Source organism: Ranitomeya imitator, chromosome 2 (genome assembly GCF_032444005.1).
Source record: "Ranitomeya imitator isolate aRanImi1 chromosome 2, aRanImi1.pri, whole genome shotgun sequence".
Taxonomy (NCBI): Eukaryota; Metazoa; Chordata; class Amphibia; order Anura; family Dendrobatidae; genus Ranitomeya; species Ranitomeya imitator.
In genome coordinates this window covers 827,150,581-827,171,125 of record NC_091283.1, presented here as the reverse complement: position 1 = coordinate 827,171,125, position 20,545 = coordinate 827,150,581, and the positions used below count along the sequence as shown (strand labels likewise).

Sequence of the window (20,545 nt, the reverse complement as noted above, 5' to 3'; positions counted from 1 at the left end):
CTTCTGATCTTGAACGTTTGGAGGTCTATATGACCCACACATCAAGAGTGGCACTACCAAAAGATTATTTCTAACTTCAAGAATGTGGAGGTTTATATAACTTAACAGGTATTGTTGAGCATGAAATTTTGAAGGCTTATACGACCTATTTACCAAGCGTGGCATCAACGAGTATTGCCACCATTCCACCATTAGAATTTCAAGGTATATATAACCTAATTACCAAGAATGGTAATTCCAAAGAGTATCGTCACCTTCCAACTTTGAGAATTTGAAGGTTTACATGACCTAATTACTAAGAGTGTCAATCACTCAAGGATCTAGCTATCAAGGGTAGAAACTGCTAAGAGTTAGGCCATGTTCACACAGTGCGTTTTTTACCGCGGAACCGCGGCGGTTTTGCCGCTGCGGTTCCGCAGCTGTTTTCCATGCAGGGTACAGTACACTGTACCCTATGGAAAACAGGACACACTGTGCACATGGTCCGGAAATTGTTAAAAAAAAGACGCGCTGAATAGCTCCCGGAAAAAAGAAGGAGCATGTCAATTCTTTTTCCGGAGCCGCAGCGGTTCTGCACCCATAGACCTCCATTGTGAGGTCCAAACCGCAGTAAAACCCGCAGATCAAAAATATATCTGCGGGTTTTACTGCGATTTGATGTGCAGAACCGCTGCAGCAGGAAGTGCGGGGAGCGGGCGGAAGTGCGTGGGCGGAGTGTGGCTGCCCCCCCCGTGTTCCGATCCCGCCCCCCCGTGCTCCGATGCCCCCCCCCAGTGCTCCGATGCCCCCCCCCAGTGCTCCGATGCCCCCCCCGTGCCCTAATCTCCCCCCCTTATACTCACCCGGCGTCCCGGTGTCCGTCCGGCCGTCTTCTCCCTGGGCGCCGCCATCTTGCAAAATGGCGGGCGCATGCGCAGTGCGCCCGCCGAATCTGCCGGCCGGCAGATTCGTTCCAAAGTGCATTTTGATCACTGAGATATAACCTATCTCAGTGATCAAAATAAAAAAATAGTAAATGACACCCCCCCCCCTTTGTCACCCCCATAGGTAGGGACAATAAAAAAAATAAAGAATTTTTTTTTTTTTTTTTTCACTAAGGTTAGAATAGGGGTAGGGGTAGGGTTAGGGGTAGGGTTAGGGTTAGGGGTAGGGTTAGGGTTAGGGGTAGGGTTAGGGGTAGGGTTAGGGGTAGGGTTAGGGTTAGGGGTAGGGTTAGGGTTAGGGGTAGGGTTAGGGTTAGGGGTAGGGTTAGGGGTAGGGTTAGGGGTAGGGTTAGGGGTAGGGTTAGGGTTAGGGTTAGGGTTAGGGTATTTTCAGCCATTTTAACCCTAAAAAAATTCCTAGAAAACACACAGACTCTGGCTAGAAAACTGCATCAAAAAAACGCATCAAAAAACGCATCAAAAAACGCATCAAAAACGGACCAAAAAAGGACCAAAAAAAGGACCTGCGTTTTCTGCCAAGAGCTGCAGTTTTTTAAAAAACAGTCAGGAAAAAAAAAGGATGGAAATCCTGAACGTGTGAACATACCCTTACAGCATCTGAGGAGGCCTCATTGTCACCCTAGCATGGCAAAAGGCAAAAACCCAAAGTAAACCTTGCTTGAATCCTGAACAAGGGTGTAGAAATAGGAGGTACGGGTCCCAGCACCAAAAGTAGACCATAGAGTGTCAGTGGATGGGGTAACAACGAAATGCCAAGGAAAAGACCAAGAAGATGAACTGAACATTTATTAATATAACTTGTTTGCTGCCACCGGTGGCCTGCCCTACAATACAACATCCCACACCGGACCCCAGCCCCAGACCTACCATCTGCTATTCATAATTCTGGTGGTTTTTTTTTTTTGGAACTTACGGACCCCCTTAAGCACCAAGTCCAAGGTAGGATATTTTCCCCCAAATGCCTCAATTGTATAAATATTTTGGGAATAGGAGGAAATTCCCATCAAAATTCTCTTTTGTTGTATATCAGCCCTATATAGTGGCCAACCATGGCACGACTGTGACTGGACAAGATAAGTATGGGATCCGGGGGTACACACACCAGATAAGTATTCAGTATGCAAACTATGTCTAGGCTTAGGTACACCTTACGATTATTGGGTCAAGAAATGGGCTTGTGTCGGAGGACGGGTTGGGACTGGAGCGAAAGGAAACCATAGTCAAAATTGACTATGGCCAGTTGGCCAAAATTCTGTCATCCGATGTGATTGCTGATGACTATTCATTAGAAAAGAGTATGTAAACATTTATGGGCTGGAAATAATGCGTATGGTGGTGGCCCAACGTAAGGGTGAAGCAAAAGGCATCTAACAAATGGTGGGGTCGTCAGTTACATAAAGTATTTGCCCAATACTGGTACCTGAATATGTATGGAGCAATTACCATAACCATCACCAGTCTGTGGGATTGTCGGCCATTATCACCAACCGTACCCCAATGACTAAGGACGAGCGCTACATTTAACATTCGTGACTGCCAATGCACGATGCCGAGAAATACATTCAACCCGTCCAATAGACATAAAGTAAGACCACCGCGTGGAAGGTTTCCTCCCGGAAGATCCAAAAACATAGTGCAGAAGAAAGGTAGTAGAGGGCAGGTATCACATTGGCACCTTCATGGGTGGTGGTCCGGAGAGTATAGGGAACCGCCGCACCTCCCTGCCGGTAGGTCGGAGTGTTTACATCCCCTTCTTCAGAATCAGTGGGGGTCCCTGAGGTTGGAGCCCCACCGATTGTAAAATGATGGCATGTGATGGGAAAACCCAGCCTTGCTATAAAATATGAACATTGCTCAAATATTTCACAGAACATCTGTCCCTTTAGATGAGGCATCTCATAGATGAGCCAATGAAGGCCGTTATGCCCACCCGACGATGACCCAAAATGCCAACTGGGGGGTCTGAAAATAGTGGTAAACAAATGCTGATCCACCAGGTGAATCCTCTAGAAGGTTCACATGAGTCCTAGTGCTCTGCTCCTGGCCCTCGACTGGCAGATTTAATTTAGCCAAATTTAAAGGGATGATGCTCCCCATGGCTGCTGCAATTACTTCTAATTAGTCATGTGGCCATGTGCCAAATTAAACAACAATCTCCATTTTTTTTTTTACTTTTCCCAAAGTCATCAATATCAGATCGGTGGCATCTGCACCTCTCACTGATGCCTTGGCCATTTGCTGTGCACCATGTTCGGAGTCAGAACACAACAGCGCCACACACTGTGTACTGGCCGTTCTCAGGTACTGCAGCTCAGCCCTCATTGAACGGTCACTACCCGGTGTACGGAGCTGGGGAACGTCTGGTAGCCGCAGCTCCAGACATCAACTGATCTTATATCGATGTCCTATAATAAAGGTGGATCATCAATATCTTAACCCAATATTACCGTTGGACTTTAAACATTATACGCTCATTGGTCAAACTTTTTTCCTGAAGGCAAATAATGGGGTAGAAAAAAAAAAAAGGATTGGGCATGTTGCGTTTTTATGCCCGATCCTTTGTTCTCATGGGTATCATGGCACAGACGGAAGTGTCTAACATCTACTTACCCTCTCTCCCCACTGAGAACATGTCTGCTCGGCCTAGCCCAGTATGGAGGCTCGAGAGGCATAGCTCGTGGCCAAACATTCAGCTGACAACTGTATAAAGTTTCTGGCCGGCTTCAGTTTTCTGTGTTGTTTCAGAATCCACTGATGGAGGCAATATGGCCGCTCGCGGTCCCCACCCCGGCTATTCTCTGGTAAGAACTTGATGCTTCCCAGCGCCTTGTAGCCATCGGCTCAATTATAGTCCTAAAAGTTGATTTTGTACCACTGATATTCGCACCATGATGGTTGTCAGCCATCTCATCCTATAGTAAACCCGTGTAACCAATAAATGAAGACCACCCCGTACATACATCCCCTGAACATTCCTAAAAACCTCATGCAAACACTTGTTTTACCTGTAATATCTCACTTCAAGGTGCGCCGTACTATCGCTGCTCATAACAATCCAACGTAGATTATTTCTATGTGGCTGATACTAACGCAGCAAGGATTTAACTAGATCAATTAGGAAATAAAGGGTTAATATGGACTATACAAGGCCCCTTGTATAAAATAACACCCTTCCCCTCCCATTTCAGATGGAAGGTGTCCTCGACTGGTCTTCGTAGGCAGTTACTGTGATGTCTATGGAAGGGGGCGGGTCCTGTTTAAGAAGGTACCGCCCACGAGGAAGCGGGATGGGACATACCTATGCATAGGCATGCCCTCTCCTTAGGCGGCGAATGCCTTTATGGTATAAAATGTCAGTCCATGCTTTCAACAATACACTTGGAGCGTCATGTGTATTGCATTTCAGTCCGATAAATATAATGCCCATGCAAGAAAAAAAAAAAAAAAAACTGTGCAAAGCCGAAAGAGAAATAAAAAGAACCCTGTGAAGAGAGAACGTGTCGGAATATACCGCAGGGATCGTATTCGTTGCCAGCTGCTGAAGCGGAGGTGGGCTCTATCACTGGAGGAGGCACTGTATAATTTCCATTGCACTTGGAAGGGTTAAGCAGCAGCTCATTACATAGAAGAAGACTCTGTCCCCGTAATAAATAAACATCTATATATTTCTATAGCGCTATATGCCATTCGGAGCGTAGAATGCAGCAGTCTGTCTGCTTTTACCAGCAAGCAGTGTAAACAAGCCGAAAAAAGAAAAGAAAAGGTGAGTGCACTTGTAGACAGTGATCGGGGAGACGACCGTCCTCGGGGGAGACAAGGACGTCGGCCTCTTACACTTGGTTGGCAGCCAGGCAGCAGGACGTTTTGGAGGCACTCATAGCCCTCTGGATTACCGCTTGACATTTCTCTCGCTTCACCAGTTTATTGTTCTCGAAGAGCCCTTCGTTTCGAGGCGCTCCGTGGGAACCGTCGGAAAATGTTAAAAGACCTGAGGGTTTGAAAAAGCACGGGAAAAAAAATAAAAAATTGGAAAGTGGTTGTACATTAAATTAAAAAATAATAATAAATTAAAGGGGTTATCCAATATCAATGTCACAAATAGCGCCACACCTGTCCTCAGGTTGGGTCTGGTACTGCAGCGTCAAGGAATGGGGACGAGATGCAATAACTACACAAAACTACTTCTGGGAAAGGGAAGCCACATTTTTCTAATATTCCTTGGCAACCCTTTTTGATGATACATAGTATGATTATAAGTATGTGAACCCCCTGAACACTATTTTATGACAAATCCATGGCTGGTATAGGGGTGTAGTCACCCAAGCTCGACCACTTTAACCGCTGTTTTAGCAGATGTCTACTGTACCTTATATGCCCTAATAGATCACATACACTAGGGTGGTCTTTGTGTCCTTTTTGAGGGTCTGGATTCCAAGATTTCCCCCAATCACTAGTATAAAGGGGCTGCTTGATTTTGCAAGCACAAAGCCCCCTCAGCTCCTGTTGGCTATTCTTAATGAGTTGCACAGGGACAGGAGGATCTTTCTTGGTTCCGAAATCTGGCCATACACATTAGACTTAGGTCTCCTGAGACATTCGGGAGATGCTTTGCCTATGTAGCGGGTAAAACTGATTGGGCATGTCGAATTTCAACATGCTTGATCATTTATTCTCAAGGGAGATAAGCCGATCTAGCATCGGTTAGCTTCTTCTCCAATGACACCCATGCATGCATGTGTAAAGGGGAGCGGTGGGGATAGTTGTTGGGTCAAATGGGTCGAGAGGCAATGTTCTTATTTGCTAGAATTTCTAAAGATAAACGACAATAACAGAAAACAAGAAAACATGACTTGACAGCAGCCGCCTTACCATAGCCTTCCACGCGGCCCCCTTTAAATTCACCCTCATATTTCATGTTGTCGTATCGGGTGAATACCCCGGCTCCTTGAAATTTTCCTTGAATGAACTCCCCTTCGTACCTTGTTAGTATCCAGAACAAATAACACATTGTTAGTGACAATAAACAAAAAAGGAATTAATTAGGCTACGTTCAAACTAGCGTTGTGCTAGTGTGCGTCGGGCGACGCACGCGTCATGCGCCCCTATGTTTAACATGGGGGACGCATGCGTTTTTGTTTGTTGCGTTTTGCGACGCATGCGTCTTTTTTGCCGCAAGCGTCGGACCAAGAAAACGCAACAAGTTGCATTTTTCTTGCGTCCGATTTTCGGCAAAAAACGTCGCACGCGTCACAAAACGCAGCGTTTTTGCATGCGTTTTGCCACGTTTTTGCGTGCGTTGTGCGTTGCGTCGCCGACGCAGCGGCGCACAACGCTAGTCTGAACGTAGCCTTAGGGAGGACGAGATTCACTTTATCTTTTGACTCAATGCCCGTGTGTGTTTACTTAGTGATTGCAAAAAGGCTTCAACTGGAACCACAAAAATAGAGCCAAAAAATCCACAAAAACTGAACCAAAAAAATGCTGAAAACTGAAGAAAATGTAAAAAAAAGCCCAAACAAGACAAAACTAGACACAAAAAAATATAAACTGCAACTTCTTATCTCTTCCCAAAAAGAAACAAAACGACAAAGTAACCAAAGGTCCCTTAAAGTCGGTGCTTTCCATGCAGATGGGCAAATGTTTCCCGTAAGTTGGGAAATTGCTGTCACTTACCCTGCTTCTATCACCGCCCCCTGAGGACGTCTCATTTCAATGAACGAGGGAACAGGGACTGAAGACGTGGGATGGCTGTGACAGAAGCTGCTGTTAGTGACCGCTGTGTTGCCCCCCCTGATGAAGCTTCATTTCAGGTTGGAAATTTACTTAGTGGGAGTGATAGCAGCCCCAGCCCCACAATGACGATCCCTTTAAGAATACCCAGCTCATTTTCTGATTTTCACTCACCTTGAGCCGTCTGGAAAGGTCAGAACCCCACAGCCACTGAAAAGTCCATTCTCAAACTGCCCTACATACATGGCTCCATCTGCAAATAACAACTGGCCCAGGCCGTGCCTCCGACCTGCGGGTAGAGAGTGATGGCAACATTAGTTCACTACTATAGAAATACAAAAACATGGCTGCCATCTATGACAATTCCACATGGACAGGTGTAGCCAATCAATTACTGCGGTGGTGAACTCAGTGGTGTTGGCTGCAGCCAGTGATTGCCTGCAGCGGTCAGATGCCTGTGTTCAAACATCATGGCAGGAGGACATCATCATGACACCAGAGTGGAACCTCCAAGTGGAGGGACAGGAGACATGGGGAGATGATAAGGCGAGTTTTGATCGAGGGCTTGGACAAGCCCTTTAAGTCAGTGGAGTCTGAGCCTTATTTTTTGTGAATGGGACGCATTAAATAACCAATGGGGCTGATCACAAGCTGGGTCCTTACCTTCTCTCCATTCTCCGTGATATTCCTCCCCGGTGGAATATGTAAAGGAGCCTTTAATCAGTGTCATGACTCTGGGAGGTCACAGGGAAGGGTGAAAACTGTTGGAAAAAAAAAACAGAATACATGTCAGTCCTTTCTACTGGTCATCAATATTTAATTACTGGGGGTCCGATTTCCGACACTCCCACAAGTGTAAGCACGGCACCACGGGTGGGCAACCAATGAGTGGTTGCGCACATACTTGAGTACCATTTGGCTTTTATTTGTTGAGCCTCACTGGGCCCTCACTGATCAAACCTCTAACTCCAGAAACGCCCCTTTAATAAAAGGGATGCTTGTATATTTTAAGGTGTACTTCAGCTGCTGCAGAACCGCTTTTGAAGACAGGAGTTTCATGTCAAGTGTGTCTGCAGCAGCTGATTTGTGTAATGCAATGCCTTTAAAATGTACTCCACATATGGTGCCCATAACATTGCCCCCACATTGTGCCAGCCATACTGTCCATAAACAGTGCTGTCAGTACCAAACAATGCCCATAGTAACATAATAACAGTGCCAGTGGTCACCATTGTGCCCCCTATACAAGGTCATTCAACACAGTGCCCGCCATAATGCACAAAGCCACCAAGCAGCAAGTAATTAAAGGGGACCTATCACTTTCCATAAATATGTATTTTTTTTAACTGATGTAAATGCCGCTGTTCTCCTGAATCCGGCGTTGCTTTTCTTTTGTTCCTACCCCTCTCCGTTCCGGAGATATTGCCTCTTCTTTCCTGTATGTAAATGTAATCTTGTTCACAAGTGAATGTGGTCTAAAATTCTTCTCTGTGGGCGTTTCTTTGAGAACCACGCCTGATTGGCTACCAATAATACAGTCATGTCCCGGAAAGAAGGGGCCATATCTCAGGAACAAAGAGGCGCAGGAACAAAAGAAAAACAACGCTGGATTCAGGAGAACGGCGGCATTTATACTGCATAAAACAATTCCATATTAACAGCAAGTGACATATCCCCTTTAAATACTACACCTTTAGTACCAAGCACAGCGCACACTGCCAACCAAGGATGTCAACACTCCAGAAATTACAGGACAGTCTGCAAAGATTGGTCACGTTTTTGCCCTGTCTGTAAAAAAATGCAAGGCGTTCGTGATTTTTTTTTTTTTGAAGCCGAAGAAACTTACGCAGATTATTCTGATTTTTTATCATTATTTTACAGATGCCTCATATCAGAATTATGGGCTGTACACATTTATCACTCATAATCAACGTGTCCTTAAAAATATTGTCTGTCTGTGTTTTTTTTGGTAAGCAGTCTAGAAAAATTAAAAAGTAAAGATGGCAACCCTGTGTCGACACAACCTGTAGTGAAAAGTGAGAAAATGATACATTTCAACCTCTTTGCTGCCCTGCAAACCTTCAAATTTACCATGTTGCACCTGACATGTAAATCACAAATATGGGATTCCAACAAGATCACTAGAATATGGAGATGCCATGTAAGCAATGATACAATATAATCGGCCAAGGTAGTATTGCTAATCGGATTATCAATTATTTTTGCAGCACAGTGGCGCCCCCTGGTGTCTTATTAGATTTTTTTTTTAATTAATATAACATTATTAAAAAATATATTTTCCTTGATTCCAACCCAGGACTTTACAAACTGTAAAAACTATACAAAATAATATAATTTAAAGAGGGGAAAAAAAAATCTCCTTCGAGCCGGAATCGAACCAGCGACCTAAGGATTACTGCCTCGTATTAGCCACTACAGTCCTCCGCTCTACCAGCTGAGCTATCGAAGGAACCTGCAGACTTCCTCCGCTGTTGGGGAGATGACCACACATGTCATTGTCAGTGCTCACAACCTAAGCACCTCCCCAAAGAAACACATTCTGTGCTCACAACCAAAGCACCTCCCCAAAGAAACACATTCTGTGCTCACAACCAAAGCACCTCCCCAAAAAACCACATTTTGTGCTCACAACCAAAGCACCTCCCCAAAAAACACATTTTGTGCTCACAACCAAAGCACCTCCCCAAAAAACCACATTTTGTGCTCACAACCAAAGCACCTCCCCAAAAAACACATTTTGTGCTCACAACCAAAGCACCTCCCCAAAAAACCACATTTTGTGCTCACAACCAAAGCACCTCCCCAAAGAAACACATTCTGTGCTCACAACCTAAGCACCTCCCCAAAGAAACACATTCTGTGCTCACAACCAAAGCACCTCCCCAAAGAAACACATTCTGTGCTCACAACCAAAGCACCTCCCCAAAAAACACATTTTGTGCTCACAACCAAAGCACCTCCCCAAAAAACACATTTTGTGCTCACAACCAAAGCACCTCCCCAAAAAACCACATTTTGTGCTCACAACCAAAGCACCTCCCCAAAAAACACATTTTGTGCTCACAACCAAAGCACCTCCCCAAAAAACCACATTTTGTGCTCACAACCAAAGCACCTCCCCAAAAAACACATTTTGTGCTCACAACCAAAGCACCTCCCCAAAAAACCACATTTTGTGCTCACAACCAAAGCACCTCCCCAAAAAACCACATTCTGTGCTCACAACCAAAGCACCTCCCAAAAAAACCACATTCTGTGCTCACAACCAAAGCACCTCCCCAAAGAAACACATTCTGTGCTCACAACCAAAGCACCTCCCCAAAAAACCACATTCTGTGCTCACAACCAAAGCACCTCCCCAAAGAAACACATTCTGTGCTCACAACCAAAGCACCTCCCCCAAAAAAACACATTTTGTGCTCACAACCAAAGCACCTCCTCCCAAAAAACACATTCTGTGCTCACAACCAAAGCACCTCCCCCCAAAAAACACATTCTGTGCTCACAACCAAAGCACCTCTCCAAAAAAACACATTCTGTGCTCACAACCAAAGCACCTCCCCAAAAAACCACATTCTGTGCTCACAACCAAAGCACCTCCCCAAAAAAACACATTCTGTGCTCACAACCAAAGCACCTCCCCAAAAAAACACATTCTGTGCTCACAACCAAAGCACCTCCCAAAAAAAACACATTCTGTGCTCACAACCAAAGCACCTCCCAAAAAAAACACATTCTGTGCTCACAACCAAAGCACCTCCCCCCAAAAAACACATTCTGTGCTCACAACCAAAGCACCTCCCCAAAGAAACACATTCTGTGCTCACAACCAAAGCACCTCCCCCAAAAAACACATTCTGTGCTCACAACCAAAGCACCTCCCCAAAAAAACACATTCTGTGCTCACAACCAAAGCACCTCCCCAAAAAAACACATTCTGTGCTCACAACCAAAGCACCTCCCCCCAAAAAACACATTCTGTGCTCACAACCAAAGCACCTCCCCAAAAAACACATTCTGTGCTCACAACCAAAGCACCTCCCCAAAAAACCACATTTTGTGCTCACAACCAAAGCACCTCCCCCCAAAAAACACATTCTGTGCTCACAACCAAAGCACCTCCCCCCAAAAAAACACATTCTGTGCTCACAACCAAAGCACCTCCCCCCAAAAAACACATTCTGTGCTCACAACCAAAGCACCTCTCCAAAAAACACATTCTGTGCTCACAACCAAAGCACCTCCCCCCAAAAAACACATTCTCTGCTCACAACCAAAGCACCTCTCCAAAAAACACATTCTGTGCTCACAACCAAAGCACCTCCCCAAAAAAACACATTCTGTGCTCACAACCAAAGCACCTCCCCCAAAAAACACATTCTGTGCTCACAACCAAAGCACCTCCCCAAAAAACACATTCTGTGCTCACAACCAAAGCACCTCCCCAAAAAACCACATTTTGTGCTCACAACCAAAGCACCTCCCCCCAAAAAACACATTCTGTGCTCACAACCAAAGCACCTCCCCCCAAAAAAACACATTCTGTGCTCACAACCAAAGCACCTCTCCAAAAAACACATTCTGTGCTCACAACCAAAGCACCTCCCCAAAGAAACACATTCTGTGCTCACAACCAAAGCACCTCCCCAAAGAAACACATTCTGTGCTCACAACCAAAGCACCTCCCCAAAGAAACACATTCTGTGCTCACAACCAAAGCATCTCCCCAAAAAAACACATTCTGTGCTCACAACCAAAGCACCTCCCCCAAAAAACACATTCTGTGCTCACAACCAAAGCACCTCTCCAAAAAAACACATTCTGTGCTCACAACCAAAGCACCTCCCCAAAAAAACACATTCTGTGCTCACAACCAAAGCACCTCCCCAAAAAAACACATTCTGTGCTCACAACCAAAGCACCTCCCAAAAAAAACACATTCTGTGCTCACAACCAAAGCACCTCCCAAAAAAAACACATTCTGTGCTCACAACCAAAGCACCTCCCAAAAAAAACACATTCTGTGCTCACAACCAAAGCACCTCCCCCCAAAAAACACATTCTGTGCTCACAACCAAAGCACCTCCCCAAAAAAACACATTCTGTGCTCACAACCAAAGCACCTCCCCAAAAAAACACATTCTGTGCTCACAACCAAAGCACCTCCCCCCAAAAAACACATTCTGTGCTCACAACCAAAGCACCTCCCCAAAAAACACATTCTGTGCTCACAACCAAAGCACCTCCCCAAAAAACCACATTTTGTGCTCACAACCAAAGCACCTCCCCCCAAAAAACACATTCTGTGCTCACAACCAAAGCACCTCCCCAAAAAAACACATTCTGTGCTCACAACCAAAGCACCTCCCCCCAAAAAAACACATTCTGTGCTCACAACCAAAGCACCTCCCCCCAAAAAACCACATTTTGTGCTCACAACCAAAGCACCTCCCCCCAAAAAACACATTCTGTGCTCACAACCAAAGCACCTCCCCCCAAAAAAACACATTCTGTGCTCACAACCAAAGCACCTCTCCAAAAAACACATTCTGTGCTCACAACCAAAGCACCTCCCCCCAAAAAACACATTCTCTGCTCACAACCAAAGCACCTCTCCAAAAAACACATTCTGTGCTCACAACCAAAGCACCTCCCCAAAAAAACACATTCTGTGCTCACAACCAAAGCACCTCCCAAAAAAAACACATTCTGTGCTCACAACCAAAGCACCTCCCCCCAAAAAACACATTCTGTGCTCACAACCAAAGCACCTCCCCCAAAAAACACATTCTGTGCTCACAACCAAAGCACCTCCCCAAAAAACCACATTTTGTGCTCACAACCAAAGCACCTCCCCAAAGAAACACATTCTGTGCTCACAACCAAAGCACCTCCCCAAAAAACACATTCTGTGCTCACAACCAAAGCACCTCCCCAAAAAACACATTCTGTGCTCACAACCAAAGCACCTCCCCCAAAAAAAACACATTCTGTGCTCACAACCAAAGCACCTCCCCCCAAAAAACACATTCTGTGCTCACAGCCAAAGCACCTCCCCCCAAAAAACACATTCTGTGCTCACAACCAAAGCACCTCCCCAAAAAAACACATTCTGCGCTCACAACCAAAGCACCTCCCCCCAAAAAACACATTCTGTGCTCACAACCAAAGCACCTCCCCCCAAAAAAACACATTCTGTGCTCACAACCAAAGCACCTCCCCCCAAAAAACACATTCTGTGCTCACAACCAAAGCACCTCTCCAAAAAACACATTCTGTGCTCACAACCAAAGCACCTCCCCCAAAAAAAACACATTCTGTGCTCACAACCAAAGCACCTCCCCAAAAAAACACATTCTGTGCTCACAACCAAAGCACCTCCCCCCAAAAAACACATTCTGTGCTCACAACCAAAGCACCTCCCGGCCGAAACACATCCTGTACTAACTATACTTACTGAGGACACAATCATGAACAAAAAGTCTGGTATTACTTGAAAAACACAATAAAATATCCCAATGCAATAAAAATATATAGAAATGTCAGCTATAAAAATAAAATATTTTTGCAGGGAGACAGAGGGGGGGGGAAAAAAAAAAACTACTGCGTTGGCCGGGAATCGAACCCGGGTCAACTGCTTGGAAGGCAGCTATGCTCACCACTATACCACCAACGCTTCGTATTGACACACTGCATTATAGTCTGTCTAGTCCGATGGAACGTTCGAATGAATGAATAATCAGATTCGAACGTTCGACTTTATTACTGTGCCTGCAAACGGTTAACCCTTAGTATATCAGTCAATTTTACTGTATGACTAGCACATTATTACACCTCTTTCCCCGCACGTGCTTGTGTGTTTTTTTCCCCTCCTCTGCTATTATAACATTTCACAGGGTGGATGATAGAAACATAAAAAACTCCTTTAATTTTACTGCCTTAACAATCAATACGAAAAATTCGAGAAATCTAAATATAATGAAGATAATATTGAGAATGAAAATATTAGGAATAGACAGAAAATATGGAGGATGCGGGCATCGATCCCGCTACCTCTCGCATGCTAAGCGAGCGCTCTACCATTTGAGCTAATCCCCCTGGCTAGGGCAATTGCTCTAGAAGGCAATGGTTCTCGGTGGGCCCATGGGGAGAAGCTCCACAGCTGATAATGATCACGACTTATTTGTAAACAAAAAGAAAAAAATCCAAGTTGCAGTGAAATGTTGAAAGACCCCCCACCTTAAAAAAAAAAAAAAAAAGTCATAATTGTTTTTTGGGTTCTGATTTATTGGGGCTTATTGGGGGAGGGGTAAATATGATCTGACAAATGTGACGGGCAATTACGATGGTACCGAACTTGTATATGGTTTTTAAGTAATGAACAGAAATTAAATTTGTGTAGAAAAATAGTGTAGTTTTTATTGGTATCATCATTTTGGGGCACTTTCCATATTTTGATCACTTTTTATTTAATATTTGGCAGGCCGAGCGGCGGCAAAAAAAAGAAAAAAAAAAAGATAATTTTAGATTTTTTTCCCTCTTTACGGCATTTACTGTGAGCATTAAATAATGTTATATTTTCATAGATCGGACTTTTACGGGGTAGTTAATAACTTATGTCTATTTCTCTCTTTTACTGAAAAGGTTGTTGGTGATACAAATTTGTATATCAAATAAGTAAATAAAAATGTTTCAATTACCGTAATTTTTTTATTTTTATCTCCCCTACGGAATCTAAACTTGTGATCGATTGATCTCTTGTTCTGTACACAGGGGATTTAGATTGTGAGCCCCAATGTGGACAGAGTTGATTCTGTCTGTAAAGTGCTGCAGACTAAATAATGGCGCCATGTAAGCAAATAAAAAAGAAAAATCATATATAAATCCCACTGTTTGGCAATATATAGGGAAGCTGATGGTCTCCTATCAAACCCAGCCTGTAACCGCAGAGGTAATAGAGGGGAACGGCGCACTCGGGATAGTAATTTGGGATGCAGGGCCGGTACTAGAAATAAATGGATAATTGTCATCCGTAGGTAATCCATTTTTAAACATCGGCAATTATTAAAATTTACAAGACTAAGTACAATTTCATATAAGGAACTGCAATGTACCCGCTAAAATCAGATATTGTACGGATGATCTGTACGGGACCCATAGGTGGCGAGTGCCATCTTACGCCTCTTTCACACATCAGTTTTTGCCATCCGCAATCCGTCAAATTTTCAAAAAAAAAAAACGAATCCGGGGACTGATTCTGCCGGATCCGTTTTCTTTTTTCACAGACTTGTATTAGCGACGGATGGCCTCACATTTCATCGGTTGTTTGTCAGATCCGTCGAAAATTGTTTGTCCGGCGGCTGAGAAAACGGACAAAGTAACATTTTTTTGTGTACGTCGAAAAATCGGACAGCGATGGATCCTTCGCCGTCCGTCGTTTGCTTCGGTGGAAGCCTGTGGGCGCTAGATCCATCAAATGACAGAATTCGGAGACAGATTTTGTTTTTTTTTAACTGAGCATGCTCCGATTTCTTTAGGATCCCATCAGCTGGATCAGCTAGTGGGATCCATCGAAAAACGAATCCGTTGCATCAGTATTTCACAATCTGCGACCGATCCGTCGAGCCAACAGATTGTGACTGATGGCAAAACACTGATGTGTGAAGGGGGCCTTAGTCTCACATACCGTACATTATTTTTTATTTTTTTAATCCAGATTGTGTATCTAGTCCTAAATCATAGACCATATACCAGGAGCAATTTCCTTTCCAGAAGCCCTAAAAGTACGTGGCGGCTGCACACGGGCACTCGATGTAATTAAGTCTAGACGGCTGGTGGGATGATTTAATCATGTAATGGATCCCGCAGCCCACTCCTCATGGGTGATGTCAGGGGCAATTGCCTCAATTCCCAGAACACCACTTGTCTTAATAACAGTAAAGAATAAAAAGAGCAACCGTCCCCGCCCCTTTAATACAGACTGTCCCCCGCCTCCATGACAAGTCACCACATGGCAGCGTTCTTTCTTTACATCTCATGCACCCATGGGTCACTAGGAGCGATAACAGGTGACCACAAAGGGTCAGAAACAGCCATTATCCAAGCCGAAGATGCGTCAGGATTCGCTGCTTTGTAGTTTTGGAAACCTGAAGTGCCTTTATTTGTGCATTGCTTTGTTCTTGAATGTCACTCCAATGTGTTTTTTATGCGTCTTTTAACCACATTTTTAAAAAAGCCATTAACCATGAGGAAAGCACTAGCGCATTTTGACACATGTCCTTCCCACTGAGGTCTAAGTGCTGAGTCTTCCCAGCAGAGAACAGCAGAAGAACGGACGGGTCACAAAGCCTGAAGCGGTAAAAATACGTTTATAAGTCTGACCGGGACCAGCGAGTCCTTTACACATCGAAACGAACAGGACCATTCTTTTGATCGTTTTGTTAGCGCTTTTTCTGCCATTTTTTTGTGGACCTGCTCAAATAAATGGCAGAAAAATACGCAGTGTGAACATACTCCTACGGCAAAGTGTAGAACCGCAGCCCAGAAACAGAAAACCCGGCTCTTGTATGGACAGTGAAATAGCGTAGAAAGCAAAACCGCAAAGCCCTAAATGACTCGAATACTAGATGGGGGCAGAGGTCAGAGGAAACGGGGAGCGGAGGCCCATTATTCCAACAAAGTGTTCCCTGAGGACGGAGCACAATGTCATCCTCTGCATAATGTGACCAGCTGTAACAACGGGTGTGTGAGTGAGTGAGTGTGTGTGTGTGTGTATGAGACTATGTGTGTGTGTGTATGTGTGTGTGTGTATGTGTATAAGAGAGTGCATGTGTGTGTATATGTGTGTGTGTATGTATGTGTGTGTGTGTGTATATGTATGTATGAGACTATGTGTGTGTGTATATGTATGTGTGAGTGTGTGTATATGTATGTATGAGACTATGTGTGTGTGTGTATGTGTGAGTGTGTGTATATGTATGTACGAGACTATGTGTGTGTGTGTATGTGTGTGTGTGTATGTGTATAAGAGAGTGCATGTGTGTGTATATGTGTGTGTGTATGTATGTGTGAGTGTGTGTATATGTATGTATGAGACTATGTGTGTGTGTGTATGTGTGTGTGTGTATGTGTATAAGAGAGTGCATGTGTGTGTATATGTGTGTGAGTGTGTGTATATGTATGTATGAGACTATGTGTGTATGTGTGTATATGTATGTGTGAGTGTGTGTATATGTATGTATGAGACTATGTGTGTGTGTGTATGTATGTATGTATGAGACTATGTATGTGTGTGTGTGTATGTGTGTGTGAAATTAAGGACTGAGAGCGAAAATAGGGCGATAAAAGTGATAATTTGGACGACAATACACGGTAGGTGCACTCACCTTTAGAGGTTGTGAAAAGTCACAACCCCTTGCAAAATGTGAGAAGAAACAGTGGTCGCTGCAGACTCCCGTGGATAACAATGTGACAAACAAGGAAGGCGAAGACCGGGTTTCTCAATGTATCCGCGCTGACCACACAATGGAAATGTTCTTGAAAGCTTTATTGTGCCGAAGCGTTTCGTGGCAATCTGCCACTTCCTCAGGGCCAAATCTTTGGATACATTGAGAAACCCGGTCTTCGCCTTCCTTGTTTGGCATATATGCAAGTGTGTGTATATGTCTGTGTGTGCATATATGTGTGAGTGTGTGTGTGTGTGTGCGTGCGTGTGTAATGTGTACACGTGTACACAGTGGAGTGTGCGTGTGTATTGGCTTTTTTTTTTATTTTGCAACTTTTATCTTAAGTCTCTTTTATGTGCTCACTTTTTATATAATTCAAATTTTGTGGCGTGTTAGTGGAACATGCAACTTATTGCTTTAAAAAGGCAATAAGAATAAGCGCACGCCACCAAACACCCGGGCAGCAGCAGCAGCAGCACAGACACCAGGGCAGCAGCAGCAGCACAGACACCCGGGCAGCGGCGGCAGCACAGACACCCGGGCAGCGGCAGCAGCACAGACACCCGGGCAGCGGCAGCAGCACAGACACCCGGGCAGCTGCAGCAGCACAGACACCAGGGCAGCAGCAGCAGCACAGACACCCGGGCAGCAGCAGCAGCACAGATACCCGGGCAGCAGCAGCAGCACAGACACCCGGGCAGCAGCAGCAGCACAGACACCCGGGCAGCAGCAGCAGCACAGACACCCGGGCAGCAGCAGCAGCACAGACACCAGGGCAGCAGCACAGACACCCGGGCAGCAGCAACAGCACAGACACCCGGGCAGCGGCAGCAGCACAGACACCCGGGCAGCGGCAGCAGCACAGACACCCGGGCAGCAGCAGCAGCACAGATACCCGGGCAGCTGCAGCAGCACAGACACCCGGGCAGCAGCACAGACACCCGGGCAGCAGCACAGATACCCGGGCAGCAGCAGCAGCACAGACACCCGGGCAGCAGCAGCAGCACAGACACCCGGGCAGCAGCAGCAGCACAGATACCCGGGCAGCAGCAGCAGCACAGACACCAGGGCAGCAGCACAGACACCCGGGCAGCAGCAACAGCACAGACACCCGGGCAGCAGTAGCAGCAGCACAGACACCCGGGCAGCGGCAGCAGCACAGACACCCGGGCAGCAGCAGCAGCACAGATACCCGGGCAGTAGCAGCAGCACAGACACCAGGGCAGCGGCAGCACAGACACCAGGGCAGCGGCAGCACAGACACCCGGGCAGCGGCAGCAGCACAGACACCCGGGCAGCGGCAGCAGCACAGACACCCGGGCAGCGGCAGCAGCACAGACACCCGGGCAGCGGCAGCACAGACAACCGGGCAGCGGCAGCACAGACACCCGGGCAGCGGCAGCAGCACAGACACCCGGGCAGCGGCAGCAGCACAGACACCCGGGCAGCGGCAGCAGCACAGACACCCGGGCAGCGGCAGCAGCACAGACACCCGGGCAGCGGCAGCAGCACAGACACCCGGGCAGCGGCAGCACAGACACCCGGGCAGCGGCAGCAGCACAGACACCCGGGCAGCGGCAGCAGCACAGACACCCGGGCAGCGGCAGCAGCACAGACACCCGGGCAGCAGCAGCAGCAGCACAGACACCCGGGCAGCGGCAGCAGCACAGACACCCGGGCAGCAGCAGCAGCACAGATACCCGGGCAGCAGCAGCAGCACAGACACCAGGGCAGCGGCAGCACAGACACCAGGGCAGCGGCAGCACAGACACCAGGGCAGCGGCAGCACAGACACCCGGGCAGCGGCAGCAGCACAGACACCCGGGCAGCAGCAGCAGCACAGACACCCGGGCAGCAGCACAGATACCCGGGCAGCAGCAGCAGCACAGACACCCGGGCAGCAGCAGCAGCACAGACACCCGGGCAGCAGCAGCAGCACAGATACCCGGGCAGCAGCAGCAGCACAGACACCAGGGCAGCAGCACAGACACCCGGGCAGCAGCAACAGCATAGACACCCGGGCAGCAGCAGCACAGACACCCGGGCAGCAGCAGCAGCACAGATACCCGGGCAGCAGCAGCACAGACACCAGGGCAGCGGCAGCACAGACACCAGGGCAGCGGCAGCACAGACACCAGGGCAGCGGCAGCACAGACACCCGGGCAGCGGCAGCAGCACAGACACCCGGGCAGCGGCAGCAGCACAGACACCCGGGCAGCGGCAGCAGCACAGACACCCGGGCAGCGGCAGCAGCACAGACACCCGGGCAGCGGCAGCAGCACAGACACCCGGGCAGCGGCAGCAGCACAGACACCCGGGCAGCGGCAGCAGCACAGACACCCGGGCAGCGGCAGCAGCACAGACACCCGGGCAGCGGCAGCAGCACAGACACCCGGGCAGCGGCAGCAGCACAGACACCCGGGCAGCGGCAGCAGCACAGACACCCGGGCAGCGGCAGCAGCACAGACACCCGGGCAGCGGCAGCAGCACAGACACCCGGGCAGCGGCAGCAGCACAGACACCCGGGCAGCGGCAGCAGCACAGACACCCGGGCAGCGGCAGCAGCACAGACACCCGGGCAGCGGCAGCAGCACAGACACCCGGGCAGCGGCAGCAGCACAGACACCCGGGCAGCGGCAGCAGCACAGACACCCGGGCAGCGGCAGCAGCACAGACACCCGGGCAGCGGCAGCAGCACAGACACCCGGGCAGCGGCAGCAGCACAGACACCCGGGCAGCGGCAGCAGCACAGACACCCGGGCAGCAGCAGCACAGACACCCGGGCAGCAGCAGCACAGACACCCGGGCAGCGGCAGCAGCACAGACACCCGGGCAGCGGCAGCAGCACAGACACCCGGGCAGCGGCAGCAGCACAGACACCCGGGCAGCAGCACAGACACCCGGGCAGCAGCAGGTGACGCTCATACGTCAGTGATTCTCTCTAGGTGCCCGCAGGGTGTTGCACACTTACCTTTCCGGGTTGTGGCCCTCGGGGATCTCCATACACCTCGCCGCTCAGTCCTGGCTCTGCTCTGCTCCTGTCTCCTTCACCCCCGGTTGCTGTCGGGCCCCGATGGTTGTTGTCATAACAACACAGCTCATCGACGCCTGTGATTGGCTACATACTGACAGGAGGAAAACGTACAGCGGCCATTTTTAAAGATGGAAAATATGGATAGGACCGTCACGTTCCAGCAAATACTTTTCTTCATTTTGTCTCTACACATTATAAATAAACTCAAGTATAAACCAAGCGCCAATATTTAAGAACTTGTTTTTAAAAATGAAGTGATATATATACACCGACACTTCTTTAGCGGCCATTTTTGAAAAGGGCAAACCCTCATGAGAGCCCGGAGAAAACACGTCCCGCCCCCAATTTGTAACATGTAACAAGTACTAATG

At 47.5% G+C, this 20,545-nt stretch overlaps 1 protein-coding gene and 2 non-coding genes across 4 annotated transcripts; all 3 read right to left on the bottom strand.

Moving 5' to 3' along the window:
- Window positions 1–1,091: 1,091 nt before the first annotated feature.
- Window positions 1,092–20,249, bottom strand: MORN4 (MORN repeat containing 4). 2 transcript variants are annotated; one of them, XM_069754029.1, is made up of 5 exons: window positions 20,112–20,249; window positions 7,338–7,435; window positions 6,849–6,963; window positions 5,814–5,923; window positions 1,092–4,932 (listed from the first exon to the last, which is right to left on the bottom strand). In XM_069754029.1, the coding sequence occupies exons 2-5, from the start codon at window positions 7,402–7,404 to the stop codon at window positions 4,775–4,777; spliced, it is 450 nt and encodes a 149-aa protein (XP_069610130.1). In that variant the 5' UTR covers window positions 7,405–7,435; window positions 20,112–20,249; the 3' UTR covers window positions 1,092–4,774. The 2 variants fall into 2 exon arrangements, with proteins under 2 accessions (XP_069610130.1, XP_069610129.1); XM_069754028.1 differs by lacking the exon at window positions 20,112–20,249 and adding an exon at window positions 17,081–17,214 and having other exon boundaries at window positions 3,121–4,932.
- TRNAY-GUA (transfer RNA tyrosine (anticodon GUA)) lies at window positions 9,053–9,144 on the bottom strand. Its single transcript is given in 2 exon segments — window positions 9,053–9,088; window positions 9,108–9,144. It is a non-coding gene; the product is annotated as a tRNA-Tyr (tRNA).
- On the bottom strand, window positions 13,721–13,793 carry TRNAA-AGC (transfer RNA alanine (anticodon AGC)). The gene has a single exon. It is a non-coding gene; the product is annotated as a tRNA-Ala (tRNA).
- Window positions 20,250–20,545: the final 296 nt, after the last annotated feature.